The 18,695-nt window shown below is 51.1% G+C and overlaps 1 protein-coding gene and 1 long non-coding RNA gene across 2 annotated transcripts; one reads left to right on the top strand and one right to left on the bottom strand.

Moving 5' to 3' along the window:
* Positions 1 to 2,770: 2,770 nt before the first annotated feature.
* On the bottom strand, positions 2,771 to 12,639 carry LOC142364661 (uncharacterized). The gene is made up of 4 exons (XR_012766322.1): positions 12,003 to 12,639; positions 7,782 to 8,112; positions 6,347 to 6,490; positions 2,771 to 5,915 (listed from the first exon to the last, which is right to left on the bottom strand). It is a non-coding gene; the product is annotated as an uncharacterized LOC142364661 (long non-coding RNA).
* On the top strand, positions 11,376 to 17,005 carry PRNP (prion protein (Kanno blood group)). Its single transcript, XM_009936562.2, has 2 exons — positions 11,376 to 11,465; positions 14,473 to 17,005. The coding sequence occupies exon 2, from the start codon at positions 14,475 to 14,477 to the stop codon at positions 15,249 to 15,251; it is 777 nt and encodes a 258-aa protein (XP_009934864.2). The 5' UTR covers positions 11,376 to 11,465; positions 14,473 to 14,474; the 3' UTR covers positions 15,252 to 17,005.
* The last annotated feature ends 1,690 nt before the right edge of the window (positions 17,006 to 18,695 follow it).

The raw sequence follows: 18,695 nt of genomic DNA, 5'->3' as shown, positions 1-18,695 counted from the left end.
GGGGTCTGAGCACCCATCAGGGATGCTCCCGGCGCCCGGCTCATCCAGGGTGCAGGGGAAGGTTCCCTGCAGCTCTCACTCATTGCTGACCCCGCAGGGAAGGACGCCTGCCCGCTGCCCCACGATGCTTCCCCACACCCGGGACCCCTGGGCAGCTGGGCACATTAAAGTCCTCCTCAGCCAAACCTGCCACTGCCTGCTTTGTTTCGCAGCCACCATCTCCCCCTTTTTCCACAGGGAACCCGTTCAGACCCATGGGGGTGGGAGTGGAGCAGGTCCAGCGCGGCCCACCCGCTCCCGAGGGAGGCCCCGAAGGCACCGTGGTCGGGGAAAGGGCCGGGGCCCGAGTCTGCCCCGTGGGCCGGGCCAGGCCTTCCCGGGGCGGGGGGCAAGGCCGCGGCCGACGGGCCTCCGGGGCGGTGCGGCTGAGGAGGCCCCGGGCTGGCGGCTGAGGGGCCGCCGGGGGCAGGCCCGCTGGGTCTGAGGTGAGGCCGCGGCCTGAGGGACTGCGGAGCCGGGGGAGGCCCCGGGGCGGGGGCTGAGGGGCCGCCGGGGCCGCGCGGGCTCCAGGCCCGCTGGGCCTGAGGTGAGGCCGCGGCCTGAGGGACTGCGGAGCCGGGGGAGGCCCCGGGCTGGGGGCTGAGGGGCCGCCGGGGTCGGGCGGGCTCCAGGCCCGCTGGGCCTGAGGGGAAGCCGAGGCCTGAGGGACTGCGGAGCCGGGGGAGGCCCCGGGGTGGGGGCTGAGGGGCCGCCGGGGTCGGGCGGGCTCCAGGCCTGCTGGGCCTGAGGGGAGGCCGAGGCCTGAGGGACTGCGGAGGCGGGGGAGGCCCCGGGCTGGGGGCTGAGGGGTCGCCGGGGCCAGGCTGGCTCCAGCCTGAGGGGAGGCCGCAGCTGGGGGAGCTCCAGGGGCCAGTTTCCATGGGACCCCCATCTCCAGCCCCCCCCCCAAGACCCAGCACGTATAACCCCACTCCCACCACGGGGCTGGGGGCCTTCCTGGCCCTCAGGGTGTTGTTAATTAGGGCTTAATTAGAGGTGGGGTGGCAAAGGTAAAGCTGCAGGTGAATGGGGTAGTTTCTGGCTCTTCCCCCCCCCCCCCCCAGGGAAGCCCAGTTTATAGGGTTGATGGCTTTACGGTGAGAAATGCCTGCTTTTCATCCATAGCCTTCAGCCCCTGGTTTCAAAGCACTGAGTGCAACGAGCAAATTATTTAGAAAAAAAACCCAACAAACTATCCAGGAGTTAGCAGCTCAGCCCTTTCCAAGCGAACGAGGATTTCCCAGTATTTCCCTCACCGAAATACTCCGTTTGCTAACCAACAGAGAAAAGCCCCATTTTTATGTATTATTAAAAGGCTATTGCTACCCACAGCCAGCAATAATGCGTAAAATACCTGTTTTATGCATTATTTAGGTTGCTGCTGCTCAGAGCCAGCTGGTTTCACGCAGCATTTGCCTGCAGAGGTCAGCATTGCAAAGGATGTTTGCAAAAGGGATTTGGTGAGCTGAAGCCCAGAGCAGGATTTCTCTAGGAACCCCCATGGCCAGGGATGTCCGCAGCCCATCTGGAAAATATCCGGCGGTCCCATCTGCAAAAATCAGCTTTAAAAATGGAGTATTTTGGGGTTAGAGGAAGGTGGTTGGCGGGAAGAAGTGATGTTGGTACTGGGTATTCAATCAGAAAATGTGCCTGCCACTCCTCTGCTCCCAAGTGGGTATATTTTGAAGGCTTACAATCACGAAATTCTGAGATAATTAGAAGGAAAAGGTCTGCCTCATTTTTATAAGCCCCTATTAACACTAGTACTCCATTTTATATAAAATTATACCCACTATGTGGTGCAGAAGAGCAAAGGATTATCTACTTTAAATGGTGAGTAACATACATGCAGTAATATTTGTTTAGCTGATCCATTGATTAAAAAACAATGCAGGTTTGCAAACAAATGAGCTGAATACAGCTGGCTCTTCTTCCTCAAGTTATTTATTGTAGCTAGGTCACAATAAATAACAGATAAGCCCACAGATAAGTAGTGAATAACAGAGTGTTGTGGTTTAACCCCATCTGGCAACTAAGCACGACACAGCTGCTTGCTCACCTGCTGGCCGTGGGATGAGGAGGAGAATAGGGAAAAAAAACCCACCACAGTAAAACTTGTGGGTTTAGAGAAAGACAGTTTAATTGGACATCAATGGAAAATGATAATAATAAGAAGAATACAATAGACAAAATGAGTGATGCACAGTGCAATTGCTCACCATCTGGTGACCAGCCCGTCCCTGAGCAGTGATCCCGGCCCCCCCCCCCGCAGCCAACTGCGCCAGTTCATATACTGAGCATGGTGTCATACGGTATGGAATATCCCTCTGGCCAGTTTGGGTCAGCTGTCCTGGCTATACCCCCCTCCCTGGCTTCAGTCGGTAGAGCATGGGAAGCTGAAAAGTCCTTGACAGGATAAGCATGACTTAGCAACAACTAAAACCATCAGTGTATTATCAATATTATTCTCGTACTAAATCCGAACCACAGCACTACACCAGCTACAGGTAAGAAAATTAACTCTGTCCCAGCCAAAACCAGGACACAGAGGAATTCACCCCAAATTAGATGCGTATTATAAATGTGTGTGGTCACTGCCATATCCCTGTTCCCTGCCTGGGAGGTGGATTAAAAACGTGAGCGGTTGCCTCTCTGAGTTAATGGTAAATCACCACCGAATAATCCAGAAAATTGTCCTGAATGAACAGGAGGGCACTTTATTTTTTAGAAAAAAAAAAAAAAAAAAATGAGGGCAAGCTGGACCATGATTCCTCACCCAAAGCAAGGTCATGGTTTATGATTAACCGCCGATCCCTCCGCAAAGGGACCCCCTCGCACAGGCCGGCACACCTTTCCTCTGCTTGATTACGTGTATTGCTAAACTAAGGACTCAAATTAGCTCATTTCCAGCTCCTGGATGTGGTGGTTTTTTACAAAAAGGGGGTATTTCCTCCATCAGAGGGGTTTTTTTCCTATCTCGGCTTGTGTGGCATCCGTGTTCTGTGAATTCATAAGGACCTGACTAAACTGGTGTCGACTAAACCCCTTCTCATTATGCCCGTCTCTTGAAATTCAACTCCTGCGACACAGCTGGCACACCTTCCTTGTGCTCTACCTACTGACCCCGAGAAGTGTCTATAATTAATATAAAGAAGATCAATAATTCAAAGAGCTGGAGGGCAGCGGCACTGTCGGCTCTCCCTTGCTGGGCTGGGTCCGTGGCGGCGAGCCGGGAGCTCTGCTCAGCCCAGGTGCGGTTCCTCACCAACACCTATTTCAAGACATGAATCGCTCTCCTCTATTCCCGGAACTAAGGAGAAATACAGGAAAAGTGCTTGGGGCCAGTTCTGCCACAACCAGCCTATTTCTGGAATTATAATAGTATCCAGGTTTACTATTGTTATTTCATTTCCCTTTTTAAATTTTTTTTTTTCCTCCCCATTTTTCAACAGCTCCAACCTATTTTTTTCTCCAGAAGAAGGGTCCACGACCTTTTCCATCTGTTTTTCTCATCATCCCCTGAAAACAGCTCAGAAAGCTTAGATACAAAACAGCTGCCCTGAAGAGTTGTTCAAAACTTCACTCCCATCCCAGTCGCCAAAACGTTCATTTTAAAGCTATTTGTGCAGGAGAGATGCAGCGATTGGTGAGGGAGCAAGAAGACGCCAACTCTTAGCTTTATTTTATTTACTGTCAGCTGAGGGGTTGTGTAATTATATCAAACTTTCCTTTTTTCTTTGAGCAAGGGATGACCTAATGAATCCTTAGCAGAAGAACTCCAGCTCCCCAACAAGCTAAGCTTTGTCAGAAATCAAGTCCCAGAGGCTTTGCTCCAGCTTCCTTTATTTTGAACATGTCAACCTCCTGGGATTATTAATACCACAAAAATATTTTGGACGGCACAGATGTTTCAGGCCAGAATACGGACAAGAAAACACCCTGGGAAAAATAAACTGTGTTGCATTATTAGGGCTGATTATTATCTGCTGTTTAACGGCTGCGGATGGGGCTTTGCTTGCAGGAAGCCTCCTTGCACTGAGCCCAGTGTGAACAATTTGCCCAGTCCCCCTCCAGCTCAGGATAAACAGCAGGTCCCGACCCACCGCCGCAAATGCAAAACTAATTTCCTCCAGTTTCTGTACTTTGATCATTATTCCCTCCCCAGAGCCTTGCTGGGCTTGCTGAGAAATGCGCTGAAAATCAAGCCGGGGGCTGAGGTCGCTGGAGCTGCTGGGAAAAGGACACGTTAGATTTGTGTAGTTCAACCAGATGCAGCATTAGGAATAATTGTAAAGAAAAAAAAAAAAAATCTCTTTGCCCATCACTGGAGCAAAATGCTGTTGCCCAAGCTGGAGCTTGTCCTCCAGTGCTGCTCCTGTACATGGGCTCATAGCAAGGTTTATTTTCATCATCTTATAAACCATTCTCCTCCGTCCTCTCGAAGCATCACTTGATAAAATGTTTTGCAGCCTCTGATTGACACCTTTGGTTTTTTTGCTCTTGGTGGCACAGAGATCACGGCAACCCCAAGCCCTGCAAAGCCTCTGGGCTTCATTGCCTGTCCTATTAGGAAAGGCTGAGGGAGCTGGGCTTGTTCAGCCTCAAGAAGCGAAGGGTGAGAGGGGACCTTAGTAATGCTTATAAATATCTGCAGGGTGGGTGTCAGGAGGATGGGGTCAAACTCTTTCCAGTGGTGCCCAGCGACAGGACAAGGGGCAACGGGCACAAACTGAAGCAGAGGAAGCTCCAGCTGAACCCGAGGAAGAACTTCTTCCCTCTGAGGGTGCCGGAGCCCTGGCCCAGGCTGCCCAGGGAGGCTGTGGAGTCTCCTTCTCTGGAGATATTCCAGCCCCGCCTGGCCGCGGTGCTGTGCAGCCTGCTCTGGGTGACCCTGCTTGGGCAGGGGGTTGGGCTGGGTGACCACAGAGGGCCCTTGCAACCCCTGCCATCCTGTGATTCTGTGATTCTGTGATTCAAGCCCTCTGCACAGATTTAGTGCGATGGTCATTGTCCCAGCTTCCTCCATGCAGGCTGCAAGCTGCGGCGTTTGCGCGGCATTGGGAGTTGCTTTGGAAAAGTTCAGGAGATAAAATGAAGGAGAAATCCTTTCGGGGAGTCATCGGCTCTGGCATCTCCGCTCAGCCCCTGAAGCCGGCACATCTCAGCTCCAGACTCTATTAACTAGATGATTCTGTTGCGCATAATCTTTGCTGTAGTTTACATAAACCTGCTGCTAGCTGGGGGAAAAAAACCTTATTTCAAAACACTTGGTTTTCCACACCCCAGTCAAAGCTGAACTCCCTTATCTATACACAGCTTTATTTCTTAGGGTAGCCATTCCCATAGCGTAATCTTTGGTCAGAACCAGGAATATTATCTGGGTTTTTCAATCGCAGTGGCTAAGGGCGAGTAAAGAAACTGGAGCCTCATCTGAGTACATCATGCGCTTGTACTCTAGTGCATCCACCATAGAAATACCTTAGGGGAGATGCTACACATCTCAGTTTTCCATAAAGCAAAACATTTGCAATCTCGGCTGCCTTCAAGCTCGGGGTAAAAACCAGCCCTCATCCCTGGAGATCAACCTCTTGGATGATCCCAAGCATTACTTACTTACACCAGCCGAGAGAGAGTGTGCGGCATTTAAGCTAACAACACCGTTCCTACATCGCTTGCATCCTCTCTGCTCGGCGCTGAGGTCGCCATGGAGATGACTACAGAGAGCATCGTGCCCATGACAACTCTGCATGAACATCTTGAGCATCTTCAGAGCAACCTCTCTCTCCCCGGGCTTTTCCTCGCCCCAGACGGCGGTTGTTGGCTTGTTCTTGCCCCCACGCAGGCGATGGTAAAGCTTTCCTCCATCAGCAGCTCCCCTTCCAAGATAAAAGGGCAGAGGATTAAACGCATGGAGCAGATTGGGCATATAATGCCTGGATATTGGTATATAATGTCTCTTTGGTATATAATGTCAGCCTGATCCTCAGCATAAGCTTTATAAAGAGCCTTTAATTTGTTGCTTTAGGGGAGAGAAAAGCTTTGGACTAAGTCACATGCGGTCTTGCGTCGACATCCCAGCTGGAAGATGCTCTGAAATGGATGGAAAGGTGCACATCATGCAGGAAATTGTTTCAATAGATTAAAAACCCTAATGGCTAAAATTCTGGCCTGATTTTCCCTATGGGCACCCATTTCCCAAGCCCAGTTCATCTCTCCTTATTCTTATTTACACCTGGTGAACAAAGGGATGGAACCCCCATAAAGCCAGCCCTGGCCCTGGGAAAAATCAGGGTGGAAACGTACTTACCGGCTGAGCTAAGCGGATTTGCACGACTGTTTTGCGAACGAGTTGGGTTTAATCATCTCATCCTCGCCGGGCACGTGACTTAGAAAACAAGTCGTGGGGTGCGAAAGGTCGATTTATTCTCATGTGAATAAACAAGGTAACGAGCTGGACAAAATTACACATAGAAAATAAAAACATATAGCTGAGAGAAAAATACAACAGTCCTTTTAAATATATCTCCATCTCCAGCCTGGTCCTTGTTTCAGTCTATTGCTTGCCTTTTTTTTTTTTTTTTTTTAAAATTAAAAGTCAAATGATTGTCTGTATTTCCTAGGGTTCAGCTTTCCCCATCTCACCCCACAGCCCCTTTTCCTGCTGAGAGAACTGATTTTTCCTGCCCCTATTCCAACATAACCCAGCCAGGAACCCACAGTGAGCCCCAAGGACTGTGGCGTTATCCCTCCATCCATCACACCTCCGACAGAAGATGCTCCTGCCCGTGGCTCCGCTCTGGGAATACAACATTTCAATACATCAGCCAGGATTTCGGCACGCTCCTACAAGCTCTTGGCACGCGGCTGACGCATTTCAGGACGGGAGCAATTCCTCAGAGCAGGATCCGAGGCTGGCACGGGTGATTGATGTGGAAACGATGGAAATGGGAGCGCCTTCGCCCATCCCGGGTGTGCCCCGGGTTATTTTTAAGAAGGTGACCTCAGCGTAGCCACGTTAAATCATGCAGCGTGCTTACACTGCTGCTCTGATCTCGGAAAGTCTTGTGAGGGGATTGCGAGTTAAAAATAAATGGGACAGAGCAAAGGAAAGCCTCTCGGTGAGTCATATATTACAAGCCCTGCTGTGAGGGGAAAAAAAAGTACAGATATTCAGCTTTTCCTGCGAAGGAGCCAGCTGGGGGGTATCGCACCGCTTGGGGAAGTTCATGAGAAGCTGGATTATAGCACTGCTGGGGAAGCTGTTCCTGCAGCTTTATGGAGGGACATGGTGTTTTAAAAGAGCCCGAACGCTGAGCAGTCCTGTCCGAAAACCCGGAGATTAATTGACACGAAAGGACATAACGAGCCTTTCTGCGAAGGGTCACGGCTCTTCCCCTCGCTCATTCTCTCGGACACAGCAGCGAATTGTTCAGCCCGGAGCACAGACCCGGCGTGTCCCGCGGCGCTGCTCCCGAGGCGCTGGGACGGGTTATATTTAAACCAAATGCTGGGCTGAAACTGGGTCGGACAGCAAATGCCTTCCTCAAACAAGCGTGACTTCTCCCATTTCCCAGAAATTAATCCAGCTGGCAGGAGGCGAGCTCAAATACCCAAACTTGATTATTATTCCCCCCCACCCCCCAGCACTTTTATTATCAGTGCTTGTTCCAAAATGAAAAATCTTTCAAAAAAACACTTTTTCTTTTTTTTTTTTTCTTTGAAAATAAAAGCTGTCATTTTACCTTCTGGCGCACCTGGGTGACGCTGCCAAACCTGGGAGAGGTCGAAAGCACATTTCTGGGAGCTGTGTCCCATGCAGGTTATCTTCTAAAGGTGCAGTGCCTCAGCGGGAAGGCATCAGCCTGCGGCCAGGGAGGGTCTCTCCCTGCCGTAAGGAGCTTACGTGTGTCCCTGCCTGGAATAGCAGCCAGGATGTGGGCAGAGGTTATCACACTCCTCATCAGACTGCAGCAGCTGGGTGAACATTTATAGCCTTTTTAAGACAGTTGTCTAATAGTAAAGAGAAGGAGGGTGCGTGCAGGCTCCAGTGTTTTGTATTTCAGTTGTCGCTCTCTGTGGAAGAGAAAATCATATTAAATTCATTTGTCTAATCTGCTTCCTCGAGGATTTAGCACAACAAGAACAGAACTTGCCTTATTTGCTGCTTTCTCCCCCCCAAACCACCTCTCAATAGTCCCTCACCGGAGCCTCCCCCCAGCAGGCAGACGCTGGCAGGATCCCGCTGCCTGCAAGTCACAGCTGCCCATAGAACGCGTTCCAGAAAGACACCACGGGCAAGGAAAGCAGAGGGACACGGGGGGACAAACTCCTCCCCGGCATCACGGCTGCAGTGAGTCTCATTTACCAGAGCGGTCATAAACCGATTGATTTTTTCCATGCCAGCTTTGCGCTCCTTGGCTTTGCGACAGAGCTGCATCTGGCCAGAAAAGCCCCGAACCCTCCTGGGAGCAGCACGAGGTGTTGCATGGAAAGTCGGGGTTGCTTGCTTTTCCCTCCTCGATGGTTCCTGTCCCTGCACGTCCTTCGTGCCCTGGTGTGCCTCCAGGATTAGGGACTTGCCGGGACTTCCCCTCCCCACCATCGTGGGTTGTGTAACTGAGGATACTCTGGAAGTGCCATGTATTTAATGTCCTACTCCTGCCTGTTTCCATCTACAGCCAAAGGCTAAAAATTTAAATAGTCCTTTTATCTTTTTTTTTTTTTTAATTATTTTTACAGGAAAAAGTATGGTTGCCAAGAGCAAAGGAGAAATGCTATCCATGAGCTGTGCTTTCCTCTCCTGCAGTTTAATACGGAAGAATGGTGCAGGTAAAGATTTCTATGTAGCACACGGAAAAAACCCTTCTTCTACTAAAAATGGGCCAAAAAATGACGTTTCTTTTCTCTCGGAGGGGAACTGCTCTTCCTGGGATCTGCAGGGCCGTGAGCCCCGGCTTAGTTTTACCCGATTCATGCAATGAAGCCCTGGCCACCCAAGAAAATGCAAAATACCCCAATAAGACTTCAACTTTTTAATTACACGCTGACAGAAAAATTAACAGCCTGCCCAAGCGGCATCTTTCCTTTTTGTGGGGAAGCAAGTGCCCCCAGTGCTCTCCTTCCCTGCACTGCTGTTGCCCCATTTACTCCCCCAAAATGCATTTTGTCCACTCTCATCTAGGCAGGAGCCAAATATTACCGAGACATCTGGTTCCCAAGAAAAATCCAAAGTAGAGCATTTTAACTGAAAAGAGACTATTCTGTGGTGAGACCAGAAAACAAACCACGTTCTGCAAAATGCATTTCATCAACCCTCCGAACACAGCACTTACTTCCGCTTATTTTTGCCTTTGGAGGCTTTAAAGAGGTTTCCCGATGAGCTAAGCGTGAGTTGAGTTGGGATGAGCTTGACCCCAGATTTTTTGCTGGCTCCAGGGAGGGGTGTCAGCACGTGGACAGGCTGTGGGACTTCATCCCTACCTCCAAACCCCGCCAAATTACCCCCAAACCCCAGTAAATCTCCCACAAATGATTTACATGCCTTCCCCTGCCTTTGCAAGCTGTGGCTCATTCTCCACCCAAGTCCAGAGTTATGTGAATAAGAGCATTTTGGATGAATTAATGCCAAAACAAAAAAAAAAAAAACAAAAAAAAAACCCAATGAGAAGAACGAAGCAGGATCAGATGAGCCCAGATTCTCTCCCAGCTCATCAAACCAAAGTCAGCATTTTGCATTTGTTACCAGAAAAACCCATCCCATTAATGCTTTCTAACCTGGCACAAGCCCGCGTCGCACTTAACGTCCCATCATTTCCTCTGTCTCCCATCACTTCCTGAGCTGCGGCTGAAGAGGGGCCAAACCTCCAGCGGAGATCGATGCAGCTCTTGGCTTGCTGCCGGGAGAGATTTCACCCTGAGATGCTGAAGAAACTGTGTGGCACCCGGCTCCGTTTATAGAGGCTGCGGGTGTACTGGTTTGGGTGGTTTGAGCACTGCTAACTTCCACGATAAATTTAAAATTAATGGTCGATAGGCTGCTCGTGCTCGATTTGTGGCTGGGATCCAACAGAGTTTCTGTATTTCCCCAAACAAGACCAGAATTCCTCTGAAATGTATTATTATGGAAAAATACTGCTTTTTAAAAGCCACTGATTAATTCTTCCCAACTATCCTATTCCTGGGGCTGTATTTCTTTTTTTTTCCTGGCTTTGGATTTTAGATAGCCCAGTGAAGAGCATTTAAACCAAAACCAGTGAATCAGGAGCCATCTGTGTATTCACACGAGGAATAAATACGCCCGTGTATTGTGAGAGAGAACTTCGACAGGCTTGCTGACCTTAATCCTGCCCCTGTTACTTAATTTTCCCTCCAGAAATTAATATGGATGTCTCCATGGCACAGCCAAAGCAGCCAGCACAGCCCATTTCCCTGCCAGACAGAAATTATTATTATTATTTTTTAAACATAATCCAGCCAAACGGACACACAAGCATATGGAGCAGTGGGGTGGAAATCCTCTTTACAGCTCCGTGGGGTGGGAGCACTGCCGGGACGGCTGTACCTGGCCCGGCTATTTCGGGCAGCAAAACCACGGTAGGGTTTTGGCTCTGTCACGCGGCCGTGCCGAAATCAGCCTCACTGCAACTAATTTGAAGCTTCATTTGCATCTCCCAGCCAGCATGCAAACATCCCCGGTTGCTCCAGACTCAATCTGCTTATTGCAGCCCGTCCTAAACCTAAAGAACTCCCCGTCCTGGTCTTTAGGTCTCTAGAGCCACGTGTGCCCTCACCCTCCAAAAAAGGGTGCCGTAAGAGCCCCAGCTTGCCGTGAGCATCCCATACAATTTTTAATTGCCTTCGGTGGCGTTTCCTCCCATTAAATATCAGCGTAGCTCAACACAGAGTGCGAGGAGTGAGTTTCACTCCTCTGGAGCGAGACAAACAGGGAGGACAGATTCCTCCTTTCCCCTGTAGGTCCCAGCCTGTTTTATTTTCTATCCATCAACCTGCAGAGCATCTCTCTATTTCACAGGATAATGGATTTAGACACACCGTCGGCAACCGCTAAAAGCATCCTTTCCTCTCCCAGAACCCCAAGATTTCCAAACCAGCCCCAAACACTGCCGATCCCATCAATATTTTCTCGAATCAATCATCCAAGCTCTGCCAATCTTCCAGCCACCCCCTTGGTCACCGGCGTTGCCGCCCTTGCCCGTATCTGCCGGGAGGGACGATGAGGGGCGAACCCAAATTTTGTGGGGTGCTGGCCATGGTTTTCCCCGGGGAAGGAGGGTGGGTGCTGGCTGGGCTGTGCGGGGCTGGGCTGCGCAGGAGCCAGCTCCTCCCTCTCACTATTTATTCCTCCCCGTAGCTCTGCGACCAAGGCTGAATCACCCCGAACCGAGCAAGCAACGGGCTCCCAGCCGGTGAGTGTCGGGGAAAAATGGGACTTGGGGGGCTGCGGGTGGGATAAATCCCGAGGCGAGGGGGATTTTAACACCGAGCAGCATCACAGGGGTTGGGGGGGCTGCCTCCTTTCCCCGCCATTGCTGCCTAAAAATAGACATTTACAGCTCCAAAGGCGAGCGTCCTCCTTGAAAGGCAGAGCTCCGCTTCTCCCGGTGCTTGTTTATTCCGGGCTGAGTCAAAGCTGATGCTGCTGGGAGATTTCTTCCCCCAGCCCAGAGCTACCTGGAGGGTTTTGTTCTTCCCTGTGGCTCCCAGCTGCGCAGGACTCTGGCTCCCCACGATTTAGGAGGTTAAAAAAAAATGGGGGGACGTTTCTAAAAACTAGGGGTGGCGTTTTCAGAAAGCAAACTGCCAGCCTCCGTCCCCTCTCCCCACACCCCAGTCCTGATTTTTCACCCCCGCAACGAGCCGGGACCTTCCCAGCATCACCAGGAGGGTCCAGACACCCTGTTCCTGAGCATCTTCCCACCCTCCTCCACCTTCCTCTTCCTCACCTCCCTTCATTTCTTTGCTCCTCTCCCCCACGGGCACCTTAACGAGGTTATTTCCGCAGTTATTTCGGCTCCGGGGTGTTGGTTTTCCTCTCCAAACCCAAAGCCGCCTTCTCGCCAGCCCTGCGTACGTAATTGCTGCTTGCGATCGCTCCTCGCATCCTCCATTTTCCGCCTCCCCCTCTGCTCCGAAGGAGCGCCGGCTTTCCTCCGGTTCTCCAGCACAAGCGTGGATATAAACAGCTCCGACTTAAATCACCTGAATTAATTTCTCCTTGCCTACGTTTGTCTGCAGAGAGAAAAGCGGGAGAGGGAGATTAAAAACAGTCAGGAAAAAAATACCTGCGAAGCCATTCGATAATATAATTTAATAATAATATAACAGTCACGCCACAAATATCATTTCCGAGCAGAGGGCACCCAGATCTGACCCCGAGGAAGCGGCTCCCCGAGCCCCGTCGCGCGCCGGCGGTTTGTGCCAGCAGCCACATTCATTTGGGGTGAAGCTCAGCTGCCCAAGGAGCTCGGTAATTAGCAGCGCGAACGCAAACGAGGCTTTGCCCTGTTTATCAGAGCTCGTCTCTGTGAAGGCAATTAGAGGAACAGGTCAGCGTTGCCAGGCTGGAATATCCTCTGGGGCTTTGCTGTAACCTGGATTTTATCCAGGGGTTAATTTTTACCCCCTGTGCAACTCACCGCAAGGAGTCACGTCTTAAAAAAATAGATTAAAAACTGCCAATTTGCTGTTTTTTCCCCCCATTTCCTATTTTTTTTGGAGCGCCCAAGGAGCATTCGCCCATTAAGTTTTTTCCATGTCTTCTGGCTATTTTTAACCCCCCCCGAGCTCATCCTCGCTCCCAGCGACTGGGTGCTGTGGGGCGAGGGAGGCAGCGAACCCCCTCGAGAGCGGGTGGCTTGCACCCAGTTTTTTGACGAGCAGGCAGCCCGAGCCCAGCTTTCCTCCCCACCACAAGGGACAGGCTTCTGTATCTTCCTTGCTCTTTTAATTAAGCCTCTTGCTAATGAACCCAACCAAAACACTGGCGTTAAAGGAACTGAATTCAAACGCTTTCAGACATAAGACCAGGGTTTTTTTGGGGGTAGGGGGAGAGAAGGAGCATCATTATCTGAACCCAAAGAGAGAATAATTTGCTTTTTATGCACTGTAAAACCATAGCTAGTGTGCAACAGAAGAATTTCTGGCTTAAACAGGGGTTTATTCGGCCCGTTTGTGCTGTTAAGGGCAATATCTCACGAGAGAGAGATATTATTATATCATATTATTATCTCTTACCTGCATTAAACGTCTTTCTGGGTTGAGTGGTGACTCTTAAGGAAGCCGGTCCATTAGTTGCTGCAAAAAACCCACTCAGGACCCAAACCTTAATTGCTTCTTGCAGTAACACGAGCCAGCAAGCGCATCCAAAGCATCCAAGGATGCTGCGAAATGCCCACTCACGCTTTGCCGGGAATGCTTTGCTCTCCCTCCCCAGCATCCTGGCATGCATGAGCGGATTTTGGGGGACAGCTCAGCTTCGGGCAGGATGTCAAAACCCTTTGCTGTTGCTGGACTCGCATATTAAACACGATGGTAACAGGAATTCAGTGCTCCTTGGCGCTGTGGGGAGGCATCCGAAGGGATTTTGCGGCTTGGGGAGGTGTTTTCCAAAGGTCTTTCCAACAGATTTGCAGACCTGGCGTGTATTATAGGGGCTGGATTAGACACAGGGAGAGAAGCGGCTTGTTAAAATGGGATTTCATCCTTGCCAGCCCACCAGCTAACGGAGATGCCTGGCATGGCCCCGGGGTGCCAGCAGCAAAACGCTGAGTAAGCAGATATTTGCATACACAGTAAACTAGAAGGCGGCTGTGATTCAGTTAAGCCCTGTTGCACATAAACAGAGACTTGGACAAAACACGCTGAATTTCGTTCTTTGGGAGAAAAAAAAAAAAAAACAACCTCTGGTGCAAGGCTCCTTGCAGCCCCGCGTACCGGAAAGCTTGGAGCCTGGGATGAATCTGTTCATACAGCCACCAGGCCTTGCACATCAGAAACCTCGTTTATCTCACCTGACTGGATAGAGCAGGTCTGAGGAGCGGATTTTTACCTCCCAAGCAAGTGAAGCATTTTTTTCCTGAAAGCTTTTCTTCCACTAATTAAAATGGCCATTATTAGCAGAGGATCTGTTGGGGACGAGTGGGGTATAAATATATATAAAAATTTTAAAATATATATATACACATTAAAAATAAGGGCTCTTGGGGAAGATAAATATGCATTTAAATCCAAAGCTGTTTATTCTGCAGCTGGATTAAAGGGAACAAGGTGTGTTTTATATGATTCATGAGTAAGGGGGTGTGTTTTATATGATGCATAAGTAAGGGAGCTGAAAGCCCGTGGTGCTCGCAGGGGCTGGAAGCTGCGGGCTCTCTGCCTCCTGCCCATAACGCTGCCTGTCCTTGTGTCCCGCAGCCATGGCCAGGCTCCTCGTCACCTGCTGCCTGGTGGCCCTGTTCCTCGGCGCCTGGACTGACATCGCCTTCTCCAAGAAGAGCAAAGGCAAACCCAGCGGAGGAGGCTGGGGCACGGGGAGTCACCGCCAGCCCAGCTACCCCCGCCAGCCTGGCTACCCCCAGAATCCCGGCTACCCCCACAACCCCGGCTACCCCCACAACCCCGGCTACCCCCACAACCCCGGCTACCCCCACAACCCGGGGTGGGGACAGGGTTACAACCCATCCAGCGGAGGAAGCTACCACAACCAAAAGCCGTGGAAACCCCCCAAATCCAAGACCAACTTCAAGCACGTGGCCGGGGCGGCGGCGGCGGGCGCCGTGGTGGGAGGTTTAGGGGGCTACGCCATGGGACGCGTCATGTCGGGGATGCACTATCGCTTCGACAGCCCCGATGAGTACCGATGGTGGACTGAGAACTCGGCGCGTTACCCCAACCAGGTTTACTACCGGGATTACAGCAGCCCCGTCTCGCAGGACGTCTTCGTCGCCGACTGCTTTAACATCACGGTGACCGAATACAACATCGGACCCGCCGCCAAGAAGAACGTGTCGGAGGCTGGCGCAGCGGTGAACCAAACGGAGGCGGAGCTGGAGACCAAGGTGGTGACGAAGGTGATCCGGGAGATGTGTGTCCAGCAGTACCGCGAGTACCGCCTGGCCTCCGGCATCCGGCTGCATCTCGCCGACGCCTCCCTCGCCGCCCTCCTCCTCCTCACCCTCTACGCCATGCACTGAGGCGCCCTGGATCCCGTGGCTTCGAGATGTCACCCGTGTCCCAGTGGGGACTCCCCAAACCCTCTCTTTCTTGCTTGCGGTCATCTTTGGTGAAGAGCCCTTGGGGCGCACGGCCACCGACGCTCCCCATCACCTCCCCGGAGGCTCTGGTTTAGGCAACCGGATGAAAATTTCCTTCTCCACCCCAAAACGCATCCCTGGCATGGCAGGACCGTGGATGGAGCTGGATGCCCCCCAAAAAATGGCCTTCACCACCTCCTCCTTGAGGCCACCCTGAGTGGGACCGCACGGAGAGGAGCTCACCCGGTCCTTGGCATCCCTGCAAGAGCATTTCCAAAAATCCTCTTTGCTAACAAGCAGGGTTTTACTTAATCCCCTTAGGCCCGCTGCCACAAAAACCCCTTTTCTTGGGCACGCCACGGCATTGGGGCTTTAGGAGGGTCAGATATGGATTTTCTAAGCTACAAGCTGCCGGGTTGCAATTTTAACCCTTTAATCCTAACCTCCACCCTTCCTTGTGTATATACAGACCTGCCCGCTCCGCACCTTGCATGCTACAAATATCTCCCGCAGCAACACACAAAAATAAAGTGATTTTCCCCCCCACCCCCTGCAGCAAGGCTGGAGCCCCGGCTGGGGTTTGGTTCACCCCTCGCCGCTTTGCTTTCGGTTGAGCCTCGCTGTCTTTCCTAGCCTGTCTAAAGGCAAAAAGTGCTGCTGAATGCCCCCAAAAAAACCCAAAGTGGTAACGCTTGGTGTGTGACAGCCTGAGAAAAAGCTATTTTGGATGTGCTAGAAGGGACAAGTCACGCTCACACTTTGGCACCTTGACCTAAAGGACGTGAAAATACAGCAAGAAGGATGCTCAGGGGCACGAAACATGTAGCAAGAGACTTAAATCGACTTAACTGGATGGTTACAGCAAAGCGAGTCGGGAAAAGCAAGCCCGAGGGATGGGAGATGCTTGTAAAAACGCCCACCTTTTGCAAGTCATTCGTGGAAGCGGCAGGCAAAATTCTTGCTTCTTGTGTTTGGGTCGATGCTGGGTCCTACGTAACCTGCAGCACCTGTAAAGTTGTGCTTGTCGAACCAGTTGCCCCAGGCTATATTTAATATCTCTTGAGTATTTTTTTTTGCAAGGCACTGAACGACATCATCCCAAGTGATTTTTTTCGCATCGGTGTAAGCTAAGTGAAGAGATACATATAGAGATATATATATATATATATATATATAAATGTAGAGAAAAGAAATCTTTCAGGATATTCACCGGAAAAGCAGGGCTTTGAGGTAACCCGTACTTTGTGATACGCGAATGTTTTGTAAATCCGTAACGGTGCATGCACAGAATTTGCCGTTCCGATACTTTTTGAAGTGTTCTGGTACAAATTAAAACGGATAAAGCCAAGACGCACGTCAGCCTCCTTCGTGCAAACAGCTCTCGCCCAGCCCCGCAGGGCCGCGCACAGAAGCGGCATTTTTCGCCCCGTCTGTCCCTGCCTCCCCAGCCTGTGGGCGCCTTTGTTCCCTTTCAGCGCTACATTTGGCCCAAAACCCACGATTTCAGTTAACCTTTTCTCCTCCTCTCCTCCCATGAACGGTATCGCTATGCCCCAACAGATATTTCCTAATAAATCCAATGCACTGGTTTGGAACAGGGATTTCTTCTCCCTGTAGAAACTCAACACCCATTTATACCTTGTACGTACTCCATCTATTTTCTGTCTAATAAAAGAGTTTTTACATTTGCTGTTTCGGTGGCGTTGAGCCCAAACAACTTCACGTGAAGCCTCAACCCCTACTTAATGTTGCCAGAAATCCAAATCTCCCCCGTACCTAAGCCAGCATCACCGTTAGATGACTTCGACTATAGCGAGGGTTAAAAATTAAAATGAAAAAGACAGAAGAGTTGGGACCCTTCAGCCAGACCGTGCTTGAATTTCACACTCAGGACCAAGCCTTGGACCTGTTTGGTTTGAGCCTATGCAGGATACGATTTATTGCGCTGCAAACCCCCTTGCCCACAAGGATGCTGAAGAACTTGGTCGTTAAGTGGTGTTCCAGGTAAGCCCCAAATGTGACTCTTGTGCATACTTTTGGCAGAAAAATAAAGGGGAAAAAACCTATTCTGCACTAAATAGATCATTATTCCCGAGTACAAGCCGCTCGTTCACGAAGAGGAAACCTTAAGAGGTCCATAACAGGATCCAGAGCTCCCGTAGGAGCTCAGAAAGAGCAAAATGAAAGCTTTTTTTTGCTTGAAATTGGCTACTGGGCATCACCACGTTATCTCTGAATATTGCTAAGTGGAGCAGCAAATGAGGAGCGGGGCAAAAAAATATATGGCAGGCAGGGTTTAGTACCGGAGCTGGTTTCCAAACCGAGGAAAATAAAAATAAAACGTCAGGATCACATGCTTCACATCTTCCCTGCTCAAAAGCAATTTAAAAAATGGTGATGGAAAGGAGGATTTAGGGAATAAAAAGCCCCCGTGAGGTTATTGGGTCTGTCTTAAGCATCCCTAGAGCTGCTGCTCATCCTGCACCAACTCCGCACCCAACAGCATCCTGAAAGCTCTCCAGCTCCAAACTTGACGGGGACATTTTATTTAGGGTGTTATTCTGCCCTCCGTACTCACAGCTGAATAGCTCAGACTTTTCCCTGTGTCATTTCAAGGGGGGGGGAACTGGCTGAATGGCCGAGCTCAGAGGGTTGTCATCAGCGGCGCTGAGTCTGGTTGGAGGCCGGTAACCAGTGGTGTCCCTCAGGGGTCAGTACTGGGCCCAGTCTTGTTCAGCTTCTTCATCAACGACCTGGATGAAGAGTTAGAGCGTACCCTCAGCAAGTTTGCTGATGACACCAAACTGGGAGGAGTGGTGGATGCACCAGCAGGCTGTGCTGCCATCCAGCGAGACCTGGACAGGCTGGAGGGTCCTGCACCTGGGAAGGAACAACCCCAGGCACCAGTACAGGCTGGGGCGGACCTGCTGGAGAGCAGCTCTGTGGAGAGGGACTGGGAGTGCTGGGGGACGACAGGGTGACCATGAGCCAGCAGCGTGCCCTGGGTGCCAAGAAGGCCGATGGGATCCTGGGGTGCATCAAGAGGAGTGTGGGCAGCAGGGCGAGGGAGGTTCTCCTCCCCCTCTGCTCTGCCCTGGGGAGGCCCCATCTGCAGTGCTGGGTCCAGTGCTGGGCTCCCCAGTTCAAGAGAGATGAGGAGCTACTGGAGAGAGTCCAGCACAGGGCTACGAGGATGAGGAGGGGACTGGAGCATCTCTCCTACGAGGAGAGGCTGAGGGAGCTGGGCTTGTTCAGCCTGGAGAAGAGAAGGCTGCGAGGGGACCTTAGAAATGCCTCTAAATATCTGCAGGGTGGGGGTCAGGAGGACGGGGCCAGACTCTTTCCAGTGGTGCCCAGCGACAGGACAAGGGGCAACGGGCACAA

Source organism: Opisthocomus hoazin, chromosome 28 (genome assembly GCF_030867145.1).
Source record: "Opisthocomus hoazin isolate bOpiHoa1 chromosome 28, bOpiHoa1.hap1, whole genome shotgun sequence".
In the NCBI taxonomy this organism is placed as follows: domain Eukaryota; kingdom Metazoa; phylum Chordata; class Aves; order Opisthocomiformes; family Opisthocomidae; genus Opisthocomus; species Opisthocomus hoazin.
The sequence above is the reverse complement of the archived record's forward strand: the minus strand, read 5'-3'. Positions and strand labels throughout refer to the sequence as shown.

Coding starts and splice junctions, on each gene's coding strand:
- PRNP (XM_009936562.2), top strand. CDS start 14,475: ATGGCCAGGCTCCTCGTCACCTGCTGCCTGGTGGCCCTGTTCCTCGGC.